This window comes from Cavia porcellus, unplaced genomic scaffold (genome assembly GCF_034190915.1).
Source record: "Cavia porcellus strain 051 isolate PalLab524CR breed Dunkin Hartley unplaced genomic scaffold, mCavPor4.1 scaffold_29, whole genome shotgun sequence".
Taxonomy (NCBI): domain Eukaryota; kingdom Metazoa; phylum Chordata; class Mammalia; order Rodentia; family Caviidae; genus Cavia; species Cavia porcellus.
The window spans coordinates 20,044,089-20,059,439 of record NW_026947512.1 but is presented as its reverse complement, the minus strand read 5'-3'; the positions used below and the strand labels follow the sequence as shown (position 1 = coordinate 20,059,439).

Genomic DNA, 15,351 nt, shown 5'->3' with positions numbered 1-15,351 from the left:
TCTGAGTGACAGGAGTTAAACTCTCCTCCACCTCCAAGGAGCTCCCGATTAAGCATTGATTTATGCTGCCCATTGAACCAAACAGACACCGTGGCCAGTCCCACCTTCCTGGGACAGGATTTCTCTACCCCATGGCAGAGGGTGAGCCTTCGGAGAGACTCAAGAGAATCCACTGTCAGAGGTACTAGAGAGCTGGTTGAGTTCATTTTTTGTGAGGGTACGGGAAGCCTTCTTGCTGACATACTGGACAATAGGCAGAAATTTTCTTGACAATCACTGCTACCTTTCCCCAAATACATGCCCTGGTGTGGAGCTTTCCAGGTCACAGCCACTGTCCATTGGCCTGGATGTCTCCTGCCATCTTCTGAGCGGCTTAGCACACACACTGCACAGAGTGGAGCCTGGGTGCTGCAGAGCAGAAGGCCCAGTGCAGACTCAACCACTCTGTGCTCTTGTATGAATCAAAGGTCTCTACCCCCACAGTGGCTGCCGGTGGTGCAGTTGTTGCTTCAGTGAACTAAAACAGCTTAGCGAGCCCAAATTCCAGCCCAGGACTTGACCCAGAGAACTAAGCAGCAGCTCCCTTGGTGAAGCGCTCCCATCCTCCATCTAAACCCTGAACACCACCTCCGATAGCTTATCTAATCTGCACAGCAACATTGCACAATGAGTGTCAAGCCCGAACAGATTCACAGATGAGGAAACTGAGATCCAGACAGGTTTATCAACTCACTTAGGGTCACACAAGGTTGGGATATGAGTGCTGGTCTGCCACCTCCAAAGCCCACATTCTCTCCTCTGTGCAGCTCCATAAATGCTACTTGTTCCCCTCTGTCCTTGCAGGAGGATGGTCCCATTCAAAAGGGCGTGGGTTGGCAGCCTCTCCAAGCACAGGGATCCCCATTGGGTCAGAACCATAAATAATCCTTCCACTGTGATGTGTCTGGGAAGGAGGCCAGTGTGGATTATGTCCCCTGCCTTTTTCTAGCAACTTCCCTCCACACTGCCCTCTCTGCCTGGGCAACACCAAGAGCGCTTATATTCCTGTCCAGGCGGAGTGCCCACCGAGGCAGCTGCCTTCCCGGCAAGCTTCAGGGGCACCTTAACCCCTTCCCGGCTTTGGACAACCAGTTAGCTGCAGCCTAAAAGGAGAGAACTGGCTTCCAGACTTTTAATCATCTCCCTATCCTTCCTAGAGAGGTGATAGGCCCAATGCAGACAGCTGAGACACTGCAGCAGCAATGACACCCTGGCTGAAAGAAAACACCTTCTCCTTGTGGGGAAGAGGCCTCCTTCAAGCTGGAAACCCAACAGAGACAGTCCAACAGCAGCTACTTCCCTTTGTGTGACAGGCGGAACTCTGATGACTAACTCACCCCTGCTGCACAGATGAAGAAGCTAACTCTTGGGGTCTGCCTAGGACCACACTGCTGGCAAACCAAGATCAGATCTGGGGCCACAACTCCTCCAGAGCTTCTGCATTTGGCCATGACACCATGTATATTAGCCAAATGGCCTTGAGCCAGGGACTTCCTCTCTGCTCTTCAATTTTCCTGCCTAAGACAGCCCAAAATCAAACAGAAGTAGGTTCTGGGCAAATTCAAACCCTACACCATGTGTCCAACAGTGTTGGCTGTACCCTACGAATGACCAAGGTTCCCAGAACCTGGTGCCTGGTGTTGGGTCAGATGAAGGCTGGATGAGTAGAGATTCTCCCACGATGCTCCTTTCTCACACTCCCTCTTCCTACTGACCTCCAGCAGTGCCCCAAAGAGGGTGGCCTGATGCTCAACTAAGGTTCCCCGGGCCTTGCCTTGATTCCTGGTATCCCTATCTATGCAATGCAGACTGGAACCTTTTATTTGGCTCTTCTTTGTTTGTTTGTTTCTGTAATACTGAGTGCTGGGGTTATAAATGTGTACCACCACACCCAGCTACCTTGGTCGTTCTATATGTGTTGTTGGCTAGATGTGTCCCACCTTACCCATGGGCCTGGGAGGTCCCTGAGGGCAAATAAGCAAACCAGTGTTAGCCTTGGTGTCTCCTTTTTCCTGTTCCTGTTTCTCCCCCTGTGAAGGAGTTCCTACTAACCACAAGGGGTTATTTTTTTCCTATTTTATTTTATTTGATGGTGTGGTATGGAGGATGGAACCTAGGACCTTTGCACTAAGCTATATCTTCAGCCCTTTGTTCATTTTTATTTTAAGATAGGGTCTAAGTCATTAAACTGTCCAGGCTAGGGGTGAAGTTGTAATCCTCCTGCCTCAGCCTCCTTGAGTGTCACAGACTACAGGCATGTGCCACTGTACCTGCCTCTCTGAGAAAAACACATTTTTAAGTTTCAGGTCCTCACTAGCACTAGCCACATTTCCACAGTGCCAGTGGCAGCTGTCCTGGGCAACACAGAAGGAGACACTGCCAGGCTGGCACATAGTACTGGGTGGGGGGTTGCCATTTCAGGAGCCTCAGACTGGAGAAACTTTCTGACTGGACAAAGGGCTGAGACAGGACAAGAGCTCTGTCCTCCAAGGTCTGTCCCAGATGCTAGTGGTACACGTGGAAGCGTGGGGAGACTCAGAGGTTCCTCAGGATCCCCCAAAAGGCATCCAAAGGTGAGCTGAGAAGGGGCAGAGCAAAGCCAGGGCACAGGGGTCCCACCGCCTGCTGCCTTCCCCAGCTTTGACATCTTCCTGGGTTACGGAGGCAGGGCAATTGGCTCCTTACCTGGGCTGAAGCAGTGTCCACTCTGGATGGCTGATTCTGTACCCGGGTGCACCCAGCTGGTTGACTTTTCCTCATCACTAAGAAGGACCAATAAGAAAGGGTCAGGATCAAGAAAGGGTCAGATCAAGAGAGCCTTGACACACTCACTTCTGAGTGCAAGTCACCCAGTACCCTGCCCCAAGATGGGAGCCCCACACCACCATCCACTCACTCACATTTGCCCAGGGAGCAGCCTTTGGAGCAGTCTCTGAGGACTCAGAGGTAGACGTGCTTGATCCCCAGCCTCGGAGAGCTGATAACCACCCCTCACACCTCAGGCAAATGAGCATAAAAAGAGCAGATGTCTAGGACCTCTCACAACAGAAGGGACAGGTGATGCTGTGACAGAGAAGGGCTACTCCTGGGGAGGTAGTGAGGAGAAGGCCAAAGCTTTGCTGAGGAGACCAGGAGAGGGGACAGGGGTAGGTCCCCAGCTGGCAACGTCTGTGAAGGATGGAGGAGAAGCCAGAGTGGCTGGGTGTCTGAAAGCTGCACCATCCCTCACATCGGCAGCAGCACAGATTATAAATCTACCCTCGCCCCAGGCTCTTCCGCATCTCAATCCAGCAAAAAGGGGCCCCCAGCAGTGCAAATCCTCAGGGCACAGGAGCTCACTGCCACCTCTCCACCGCCACCACCCAGGTGACAGATTTTCCCAGAGCCTGATGTGACCCAGCACGCGGCACCTGGCCAGTTCAGGTACATGAAAGAGAGGATGCCCTCCTGGTGTCTAAGTCAGCATAAGATTTCATACAGTGTCTTTAGGACACACAATAGGCTCCTAAGAAAGGCCCCACTAAAGTTTTACTGAAATAGAGCATACAATACACTGGCATGCACAATGTAGTAAGCTTTGACACACAAAGATGAAATTATCAACAAAATCAACATCATAAACTCCCAAGACTTTCTTCGCGCGCTTCCTAATTCCACTCTCAGCCTCCCCAGCCACACTGACCTCTTTCTATTACTACAGGTTAGCATGTATTTTCTAGAGCTTCAAGAGTTATATATAAATGAAATCAGGCATGCTAGACTTCTTTCTTTTTTCCTGTCTGCCTGCCTCCGCTCCTTCCCTCCTTCACTCTTTCCTTCTCCCTCTCCTTCCTTCCATGATGTTCAGTGTTATTGGATCATTAGTAGCTTTCCAGTATGTCCACCCATTTACCTGTGGGAGGACGTATGAGCTCTCTGCAGTTTGGGGCCATTACAAACAACACTGCTATGAACAGTCCTGTACACTGTGTGGACAAATGACCTTTTTCTCTGGACTGCACTAATTTTTCTCTGAGGTTGACACTTACTGTAGGAAGAGATTTCCCAGCTGACCCAGCCCTCTGGTCAGCAGAGAACAGACCATGACTTGGTTCTAATAACTCCTGCACTCCGGAGCCAGTGAAAAGGACCTCTAACATACTAACCCTTCACTCTGTGGGCTTCTGGCTGTATGGCTTTGGAGCTGGGAGCTGGTGGAAAGGAATCAAGGAAGGGACAGGATGTGAGGAAATTCTGCCAGAGTCCTCAGCCTCTGCACCTCCCCACCCACCTCCCCACACTTGCCAGCCCCAGACCCTCCCTCCTCTTGGGCTCCCTCAAACCTCCTATCTAGCTCCACCCCGACTGCTGCCTGGATCTCAAGGACAATCCCAGCACACCCCAGGCTTCCTACCACAACCACAACTTCCTGTCTTTGTTGTTCACAGCCCTCCCCTGTCCGTCCCTGGCCCAGAGCTACTCAACCACAGGCTCCCTCTACCCAAGCACCAGGTTGAGGGGAAACCAGGTCACTACAACTCCACAGTTCATGCGCTTAGCTGGGCACCACCTAGTATTTTCAGGATCCTGGATCCCAGTCAGTTGCCACTTGCAAAATGTCCCAAGTCATTCTCATCAGCTTCAAGGTGGGTTTGCCTGTCCTACTCACCTCACTCATTGCCAGCGGCTCAACTTGCCTTTCATGTGAAGAAAAAATAAAGACCAGTAGGCTTCTCCAACATATCCAATGGCCTTGTTCCAAACTGACCCCTATTCTCACCTATCCTTAGATTTTTATCTCTACAATGGAGAAGAGGTCTCTTTCTCCTGTTTTGTTTTGTTGTTGAGACAGAATCTCTCAGTGTAGTTCAGGCTTGCCTTGACCTTTGAAGTTTGCCTTGAATGTGCAGCAATCCTCCTGTCTTGACCTCCCGAGCACTGGGATTACAGGAGAGTGCCACCATGCCCAGCTGTCTCCTATCTTTTGTGTTTGATTTTTAGTGTTGAGGACTGAACCCAAGACCTTGAGCATGCTACACAGGCACTCTGCCACTGAGCTACACCCTTGGCTCTTGTTTTGAGGAGGATTTTGTGAAATTGTTCCGGTTGGCCTCAAACTAAGGATCATCCTGCCTTAATTTCCCACGTAGGAAGGCCAGCACACCTGGCCTCTTCTCTCTTCTAGAACCTCATCCTACTCAGCATCCCAGACCTGATCACGAGCTTCTCTCCTCAACAGGTCTCTCACGTTCCCCACCACTCTCATCTATTCCTGTCACAGCTGGGCACCTGACCCTCTCTCAATGCCCTCTCCTCCGCAGCTTCTTCCCCTGCTTCCGGCCTCCCCTCACCCAGTCCACTCCAGTATGGATTCTGTTCCCAGCGTTCCCTGGAAACCACCTTCCATTAAAGACACCCGCCCACAAAGCCTCCCTAGATGCAGCAGACACCTCTCGGTCTTTGCGGCCTTGACCATCCTGCCTCCTCTGTTCCCAGCATTCCTTTCTTGCCTTCTGGGATGGCACTTTGCCCAGACCAGCACTGCTCACCTCCGTGAGCCTGAGCCTCAGGCTGACTCTGGCCTTTCTTCCTCTCTGCTTCCCTTACATTCCAGGCAGAGCTAGCACTGCCTGGCTCTTCCACCTCCCTGTACTCTGGGTGGCTCTCTCTCTGCCTGGTGACTCCCAGACTCTCCTGGCCCCACCTCTCTCTCTAAGCACTCTCCAGTGGTCCAGCTTTCAGTCAGACATCCCACCCCCCGGTCCCACGGGGACCTCACACTCATTATGTCCTCGCCGAGCCTGGATAACCTGTATTACCCAAACCAGGCTTGTCTTTCCGGGTCCCTCCTCTCACACTCAAGCAAGGAAGGCTGATTTGCCTATGCCCTCTCCACTTTCAGGCATTTGGTGGACTCTTGCAATCCCATTCCTAAAGATTTTTCCCTCCTCTACCTGCCTCTCTTTCTCTTCTTCCTGCTTTAATTCAGACCCCATCAGCTGCCTCCTGGCTTTCAACTTTACCACTGCTCCTGACACTTTCTTTTCTTTTTTTTTTTTTTTTGTCTTTTTCGTTTTTTTATCGGTACCAGGGATCGAACTCACGACTGCCTGCTTGCAAGGCAGCCGCTTATGCCGCTGAGCTAAATCCCCCGGCCCTCCTGACACTTTCATACCTCAGTTTTCCCCCTGCCTCCTACCCGGCTCCCAAATCACCATCCCTGCTGCCGCCAGAGGGATGCACGGAATGCAGATCTGCATCAAGCCCTTGAAAGTCTTCTTTGGCTTTCCATCTATCAACAGTAGGGTCAAGTCCAAACCTCTCAGCTCCCTTCTATTTTTTGGCCTTGTACCCTGCGGGATCCTGTTGGCTTCCATGCCACCTCTCCTCAGCCTGTTGAGGGATAGGGACCCCATGCTGTGCTGTGCCCTGACTGCTGCCCTCTCTGCAGCAGCCTGGCTGCAGGGCCCCTTTCATTCCCGTCCCTCCACAGACATCAGCCCACAGGCTGAGGGTTCTTCTCCAAGGTCCTTCCCCTGGACACCATGCTAAGCGTTAGTGTTTTCTCCTCCTGTTCCTAGAGCATCACCAAGTACGCACCTCCAGAACACTTCACGTTGTTTCTGATGTAGTTGAGTTTTCTCTCTACTACCTTCAAGGAAAACCTGGAGCTCAGTGTTTTCTATTGCCAGCATGTAGGGCTGCAGCTGAGTCACTGTTCCATGCATGTTTATAGAATGAAAGAAATTGGAGAGAAGAACAGAATGAACTACTTCCTGGGGATACCTGAGAAACTTGTGGGAATTCACACTATCAGGCCTTGCCCTGGACCTTGTGAATAGTAATCTCCAGAGGCAGTATCATAAATCATCCTTTTTAGTAAACTTTTTGTCTGACTTTTTATTTTTATTTATTTGTTTATTGTCCAGATTAATTTTAAACTCCTGGGCTCATGTGATCCTCCTGCTTCAGCCTCACAAGTAGCCAGGACTGCAGATGCACTCTTCTGGGCCTGCCCTGGATGATTCTTATGACTATGATGTCTCAAGCTACTATGGAAGGGAGGCCCAGTTTTAATCCTGGAGAAGTTCCGTTATGTAAAAGCCCAACCCAGGGTCAAGAACTTTAGCAGAGTTAATTTCTAAGGTTATTACAACAACAGTAAAGTAATGACAGCATCAATTAGGATAATGGCAGTGATAATTACAGAAGAAATGACTTAAGCAAGCTTGGGAACTGACAGACACTATGAGGAGACACTGCCTGCCACCTGCCTGGAACCAGGGACAGTGTGGAGCATGCCAGACTTCACTCCAGCGCCTAGTGACCAGTGGCCTCTTCCCACACAAGCTCTGCAATCCCTCTGGACCTCAAGTTCCCTCTGGGCAATACAGGATGGCTCCTGGATCCCTGCCAGTGCTCATGTTCTGTGAGTGGTTTTCTTGAGGCAGAGAAAGACTATCAGGTGTGGGTCACCATCCAGAATGCTGCACTTCTAGACTTGCTATATCATGGGAGGTTTATGTCCTGGCAACGGATGCCTATAGGAGAAGCCAACAGAGGGCCAAGTGGGGCTACTTTTTATAATGAGATTATGCCACAGCCATTTTAGCTTATGAAATTAATATAACAGCACTAATAAATTACCAAGAGTAGCCAGGGCTCTCCCTCCCTGAAGAATACATCCTGCCTCATGACCAAGGGCCCAGGAAGCAGCAGGAGGGGAGAGGGGCTGCTGCTGGGACAGCCCCCAGGCTGAGGGAGGGCAGGGACCACAAGGCGGGAGGCACTGTGACGGGGTGGGGGTGGGGGTGTCACTTAGCAGAGTCTCCCTGTAGAGGAACCAGGGAGGGGGAAGGGGGGAGGGGGAGAGACGACCCTCTACCCCTCCAGCACCAGAAGCAGACAGGACTCCAGGCTGGACACTCATCCCTTTCATTGTCCCCCGTGGGGGCCTCTTCTGCGGTCAGGGAAGAGAGGGGAAGGCCAGCACCTGCCCTGCCCTGCCGTCCCAGGCTAGGAACTGGGAGCCTTCACTGGACTTTGACCCACTGCGGGAAAGGCGGGAGCCGCATTCAAACAGGCGCGGCGATAAACTTATTAGTCATGCGCTGTCCAGCCGCCCCTTCCCTCCACCCGCCAGCCGGTCCCCTGCCCGGCCACCTTTCCAATGACACAACTTGAAAAAAAATGGGGGAACATAGAAAAGAGAGCCACTCACTTGATGAAGAAGACTCTCCCTCCGCGGTCCACTCCGTAAGTCCACCGGCCGGGCAGGTCCAGCCAGTCGATCTCCTCGGCCATCGCTGCGGGCCCGCCGCCCCTCGCGCTCGTGGCGCCCCTTGGCGGGCGCCAGGCTGGCGCCCCCACTTTCCACCGCCCTGGAGACGCGCTGGGGAAGGGGGCTCGAGGCGGGCCCGCCCGGCTCGCGCGTCCCTCCGGGTCCCCGGCGGTGACCGTGGCCTCCCGCTGGAGGCGAGCTGGCGCAAGCCGCGGTGGGGGCCAGCCGAGCGCTTAACCCTGGCCAGGCCGGGAGCGCAGCCCGACACCACCTGCCCCGCCCGCCTCCTCCCGAGCTGCTCTCCGGCCGCTCCCGAACTTTAATGACAGGCAATTAGCGCGGGGAGTAATTACGCGCCGGGGCTGCCAGCGGGCAGCGGCGCGGCGGCCGTCGGAGCGGGAGCGGGAGGCGCCCTCTCGGGAGCGCAGGTCGCCGCGCGCCGCTGTCGCCCGCCCGTGCGCGCCGCGCGGATCCCACACTCGCACGGCGGGCGGGGCGGGGCCGGGCCGGGAAGGTAACTCGGCCCCGGGAGCCCGCGAGAGCCTGAGTCACCGGCCGAGGGGCACAGTCGGCCTCCGGGCCGAAAGCGGGAAGCAGGAGGCTGTGCAGGCACAAAGGTCAGATGCTCTGGAGGGTGGCCTGGCGGGAGGCAGCTTCCAGCTAAGATGCCAAGCTAACTAGTCAAGCTAGTCCTCGCCTTTCCTTCTGAGCTCCTCCTCCAAGAAGCCTGTCATGACTACTCAGCATCACAGGGAAACCCGAGAAACAACTCAGAAATCAACAGTTAAGTCTCTCCATCCCATTCCACCAACTCACTGTGTGTGATACAGAAAGGTAAAAAAAGGGGGGGGGGAGGGAGAGAGAGCTGTACTCTGTGAACAGAACGCAGGTTACAAGCAGCACATAAAAAATGGTATTGACTGGAGCCCACAGTGCTGCTATCTCAGAGTCTAAATCACAGAAGCTGGGGTCCACTCAGCTTTTGCAGCCTACTGAGGACCTGCTCCTGGAGTCTAAGGAAGTGGTGTGTGGTGTGTGCCAATCCTTGCACCAGGCTGGAGGGAACCGACTATGGGAGAGGCACCTGTCTTTACAGGAAGTGACGTGCTACCTGGCAGCCGCTGAGCACCTGTTGAGGAGAGCCCTTTTGGTGAGCATTCTTGGGGGTTTGCCCCCTTAGCACTTGGGGGTCTCCACCTTGTGCCACCTCCTCCAGGAAGCTATTTTTACCTCCACCCCAGATGTATCTATCCATCCTTATGTGTTCTGGTGCTTTATGCACACAATGACTGATTTACTCGTCTGACTCCTGGCTGTGTGGCCCTCCAGGCAGCAGCCCCATCTCGTTCATCATTATTCTTGGATGCCTGGGCATCAAAGTAATGTTTGATGACTGCTTGACATGATCCTACCTAGGAGCTATGTTTTACACCAACCTTCATCCTGCACTTTTGGACCTTACTCAGAGGGATGTTGAACAGAAATGTCAGTAGCAGCCGCTGTATGGGGAAAAGAAGATAGCCAAGAAGGTTTCCGGGGTATCCCTGATGCTTAACCAGGAAGGTACACTGTCTCTACAGCTGATAGACAGTGAACATGGAAGACACCTCGGAGGATATCTAGTCCAATCCTCTTGTTTTAAATATGGGACACCGAGGAGTGGAGAAGGGAGGTGTGAGCCAAGGTCACTGAGCAAGGTGATGGTGACAAGGATCTACTCACAAGTGCATCAAGCCAGTGTGTTCCATTACATCCTTCTGCCTCCAACATTAGAAATTAACTGCCAACTTCAGGTTGATTCCTGGCTGCCAGTTGTAAGCTGACACCATTCTCTACATGCAGAAGAGAAGCTGGAGTCCAGAACATCCACCTTCATCCTCCCCACAGCTCTTACAAATTCCTAGCGGAGAAAGCTGCATGTGATGGTAAAGGGCTGACACTTCCTGTGCCCCCCAGTTCCTGAACAGGGAGTTTGGAGGATCAGAGATGCAGACTCCCTGCCACTTTAGTCCCCAGGTCTTGTGAAACAGCTACAAGAGTCACCCCACTGATAAAGCACAGCACCTGCCCGGCCCCTGTGCTATCCCAGGATCTAAACCACCAGAACTACTGCCAAGAGGCCTCAAGGGAAAATACCAGCAACCAGCACTCTCCCAGCCCAACCTGAGCAACCAGTATGGGCGGCTGCTGGGCTGCATGTGGGTGGAAACTGGACAGAGTGATATGTATCTGGAAACGTGTGTGGCCTCATGGCTCCACCGAGGGCAGAGGCTCCTGGGGGTCCCCTTGCAAGAGTGTGGTCTCATCTAAACTGGGGTCCTAGGAGCACTAACCTGGACAAGAAAAGGCCAGAGTAGATATTTTACATTTTTTTGTACTATTATTCATTTGGAATATGACATCAAGTTTGAAAATCTTTTTCTAATTTTTCTACTACTGTCATTAGTAACTTTGTACATTCTAACTCTTGTTTATCAGTCATGATCAGCAGGGATATAGCTAACAATGACATTTTAGCAAAAGAACTACAGATATGCAGAATAGGAATTTTTAGAAAAACAATCAAACAGTTCTTGGTTCAACAATTATCTGAGTCAGGAGGGAAGGTTGGTAAGTCAAAATGAAAACCCTATATGGCCAGGAGTAGTGACACATAACTGTAATCCCACCATTCAGGAGGCTGAGGCAGGAGGATCACCAGGAGTTTGAGGCCAGCCTGGGCTACCTAGTGAATTCAAGGCTGGCCTGGACTACAGAATGAAACCCTGTCTCAAAAAGACAAAAAAAAAAAAAAAAAAAAAAAAAAAAAAATCGTATGCTTGACAATTGAGCATGAAATTGAATTGTTTTTCCCCTGTGGCAAATTTTACTTTACCTCTTTAAAAGGCAGCAAAATTTGTGGATGAACTATTATTGATAATATTAAGAAATTTTGTAGGGTGTGGGAGGTGCATGCCTATAATCTCAGCATTCAGGAGGCTCAGGCAAGAGGTTCACCACAAGTTCAAGGCCATCTGGGATATATAGTGAATTCAAAGCTGCCTGAACTACAAAGTGAGACCTTGTCTCAAAAAACCAACCAAAACAAAATAATGGGTTGTCTCATATATGAGGTCTCAAATTTGTTACTTCAATATTGTAATGTTTTGAGTTTGGTTCCTGTGATTAAGCCACAAAGTGACTATCCAGGTCAAATCTCTAGCACTTATAAAAGCTACCTAACTTGGTCTTTGCAAACATAATTAGGTAAAGGATTTTTTTTTCATACTGGGGATAGAACCCTACTCCTTAGCTACACCCCCATCCTGCCCTCTTTTCTCTTTGACTTGAAGCTGGTAGATGTCATTTGGCGCTGCTAGGATCCTCACGTGGGAGAACTGCTCTAAAAGTGAAACCAACACAGAAGCAGAGCAGCCGGCAGATGCAGGGAGGCTGGGTCCTCCTTGTGCCCCATCAGCCCTGAGGCCTAGCTTGGCGGCAGAGGCTCAGCCCCTGGGATTTTCAGGCAGGGTTGCCAATAAACACCCTTATTCGCTTTTGTTAGTTTGAGCTGAGTTTTTGCCCCTAAACAATGGAAAAATCCTAATCAATACAAAGGTCACACATACACACGCACACACACACACTAACAAAATGCACACCTGCTTCTTTTATGTACTGGGAAAGCTGAGGAAAGAATCATATGTATTTCTAGTGACTTATGAATGGGAGTCCTTCTCTTTCAAGAAAACCACAATTTTAGATCCAGGAAGGATCTAAGCGACCCCCTCGGGTTTTGTTGTTTGGTTGGTTTTTGTTTTTGTCTTTTTGAGACAGGATTTCACTCTGTAATTTACACTGACCTTGAACTCACTTTGTAACCCAGGCTGGCCTCAAATTCTCAGCAATCCCCCTGCCTCAGCCTCCCAAGTGGTGGCCTTAGAGGCGTGCACCACCATGCCCAGTGAAACCCCCTTGTTGATGTCCCACATTTTCCTTAGGGAGGACACTGGAGAACTCAGGGGAAGCACCCAGAGTTTTCTCAATGCCACATAGAATTGAGACCAGACTCACTCTATTTGGAGAACTTTACTCCATCATTTAAACACAGTTGGCCAAGAGACTCACGGACTATAACATATTCCTTGCTCTATAAAAGAATAACCACATCAGTGATTTTTACTGAGCGTTGCTGTTTAATAGTTATGCTCCCCTGCAAGCTAGGTCACCAGCCCCTGCTGATTTTCTCACAGGAAGCAGGAAGCAAAGGAAAGGAAGACAACAGCCACCTCTGCTGGCTTTAGAGATACGGTTATGGAAATGTGCAGGGGCGCAGGCCGACTCACTGCCGAATTAAAATTGTGCTTCTGAAAGGAGTCGAAGGAGGAAGGTTTTATTATCAAAAAACTGTGATTCTAGTGCTGGCATCCAGAGGATTATGGAATTCTGAGTTTTCCCTACAGTCAGCTGAATTAATTACATTTGTTCCACAGATATTTACCGAGTCCTTCTGCATTTAGGCACAGTCCTTAAGTACAGGAGCCTCAGGACAGAGTGAAACAGAATGTCTCTGCTCTCATGAAGTCTTTAGAGAAAAAGGGCAAGAGAAAAGGAATGCAAGAAGGAGAACAGGGTGCTGCTGTCTTACGCTGTACGTATTTTATACCTGGTGGCCAGGCCGGGCCTCAGCCAGGATGCCATCTGAACAGAGGTTTGGAGTAAGGGAGAGAGCAGACCATGTGGACACTGGGCAAGCAAGTTCTAGGCAGAGTGAGCAGTGTGTAAAAGGCTGAAGGCAGGTGCATCCCAGGTGTTTAATAAACAGCAAGGAGGCCTCGTATGCAGGAAGTAAGTAAAGGGGAGAATAGGAGACAAGGATGGAGGTTCAGGAAGCCAGTCGCTGTAAAGACTTCCGCTTTTATTCCCAATGAGTGAGGAGTGTAGGGAAGACAATGTGACATGATCATGTGTGTATGTAGTACTTGGAATTGAACCCAGGGCCCTCACACTAAGCTTCATCTTCAGCACTTCCTTTTTTCATTTATTTCACTTTATTTATTTATTTTTATTTTATTTTATTTTTGTCTTTTTCATTTTTATCGGTAGCGGGGATCGAACTCACGACCGCCTGCTTGCAAGGCAGGTGCTTGTGCCGCTGAGCTAAATCCCCAGCCCCTATTTCACTTTATTTTTGAGACACAGTCTCCCTAAGTTGCCCAGGCTGGGATCAAACTTGCAATCCTCCCTGACTCAGCCTCCCTGAGTGCTGAGATTACAGGCATTTGCTATCATCTCTGCCATGCCAATGTTGGTGGGGGCTTCTATTTGGAATATAGTAGAAGCAAATTCCAGCAGGAGTCTATTCCAATAATCCAAACAAACATGAGGATGGCTTAGTCCAGGATGCTGGGGCGGAGACCATGAGACATGGTCAGATTCTGGGTACAGGACTGGCTGATAGACTGTCACTGGGCTGTGAGTAGAGGGGAAGAAGGGTCAAGTGAGTCCAAGGAGTGTGGCCTGAGCAACTGGCAGGAGAGAGTTGCTACTGACCGAAATGGAGGGCGGCTTCATGAGAGCAAGTGTGACGGGAGAAGAGGAAGACATCCCCCAATCTGAGCATGTTACAAGGAGCCTGCCTGTAAGATACCCCAGCAGAGATGCCACAGAGCTGACTGTGACTGAATATGAGACTAGAGTCTGTCTCAGAGGTCAAGATGCCAATGATTAGATGGCATGACAGCCACAGGCTGGTGGACATCACAAAGAAAGTGAGTGTAGGTAAAGAGATGGCGATCAAGGACTGGAAACTGAGGCACCCTGACTTTAGCGATCAAGTTCATGAGGAGGAACCTGCAAAGAAAACTGAATAACAAAGAACTGGTAGAGCTGAACAAGGGAGCCTAGGGTTTGGGAGGCGCACCTGTGTGTGCCCCATGAGCAAGTGAGCATCCCTCAGGGAAGCAGGGGGAGCCGCTGAGGGGAGATGGCAGTGGTGCTGACATTCCAGAAGGGCTGAGGTGAAGGTGGGTTTGGCCTGAGCAGGAAGCGACTTGCACTCCTGAGTGCCAGGGTGGAGAGGCAGCTCAGGTTATTTTTAAGTTGGTCTGACGACAGGCCTTGGGAAGATGATGGTTTTGGCTAATGAGCCCTTGCTCACTGAAGAGCAGCGGCCCTGAAATGTGCTTCCTTCAGCTCCATCGTGTGAAGCCTCCGCTCTGGCGCCTCCTGGGAATGACGCCAGCCCACGATGGCTGGCTGGGTTTTCCTGCAACAATTGTGTCCTGGAGCAGAGAGTCAAAGCTGGCGGCTCCCCAGGTGGTGGTGAGGGATCATCATTTTATATGTGGGGGCCGGGGGTTGGAGGATCTTGGAGGAAGGGCCTAGGGGTCAACCTGCTGCTATTTCCTCTCTGAGTCTCTCCTTGACTCTGTGGCTTAGGTAGATAATGCTCTTTGGGTATTGATTTTAATGTCTGTCCTGGGTTGTTCTAGAAGACGGTAGCTGGTGCTGACTGTGGCGTTTCCTGGAACTAACACAGCACCTTGGTTCAGTTTTGTTCAATAAACTTATAAGGTACCATTGTGCCTCCTTCACTATGTAAAAACTGCTTCTGCCTCCTGCTCCTTGGCCCTTGTCTCCGCCACCAGCAACCTGCTGCTCCATCCTCTAACCTCGAGGGAGACCTCGGCACTGGCTCCTCACCTCCCCCTCGTCTCCTTTCTTCTCTTCACCCTCTTGGCCAGGGCAACTTCACTCTAATGTGAATGAACTGCTCGCTGTTATATCTTCTCAACCCAGCCGTGTCCTCCATGCCGGGGACATCTGCCTCCACTCCAACAAACTAGTTATACTCAAAGCCATAGGATCTTTGGGCTTTCTCACCACTTAGATTTGTTTCCACTTGGAGAATAGGAAAATGCTATCCCATTTCTGGTCACAGCTGGGGACTCCTAGTACCCTCACTCCTTTATTAGCATCTTTAGTTTCCTCCTAATCTAGCAATGAAGCCTTGTTCCCTATACACAGTCAGCCCAAACGTGAGTTCTGTCACTTCCACTTGCCAGACATAT

At 50.9% G+C, this 15,351-nt stretch overlaps 1 protein-coding gene across 13 annotated transcripts in view; it reads right to left on the bottom strand.

The window, feature by feature from the left end:
* Positions 1-8,605, bottom strand: part of Plekha6 (pleckstrin homology domain containing A6) — a 132,434-nt gene extending 123,829 nt beyond the window's left edge. For 2 of the 13 annotated variants that reach the window (XM_023567110.2, XM_013157905.3), the window contains exons 1-2: positions 8,240-8,601; positions 2,725-2,801 (exon numbers count right to left, since the gene is read on the bottom strand). In XM_023567110.2, the coding sequence (XP_023422878.1) occupies positions 2,725-2,801; positions 8,240-8,322 (160 nt within the window). In that variant the 5' untranslated portion in view covers positions 8,323-8,601. Of the gene's footprint in view, positions 1-2,724; positions 2,802-8,239 lie in introns of all 13 variants that reach the window. The other 11 variants (XM_023567109.2, XM_063239967.1, XM_013157898.3 and 8 more) reach the window with 8 other exon arrangements.
* Positions 8,606-15,351: the final 6,746 nt, after the last annotated feature.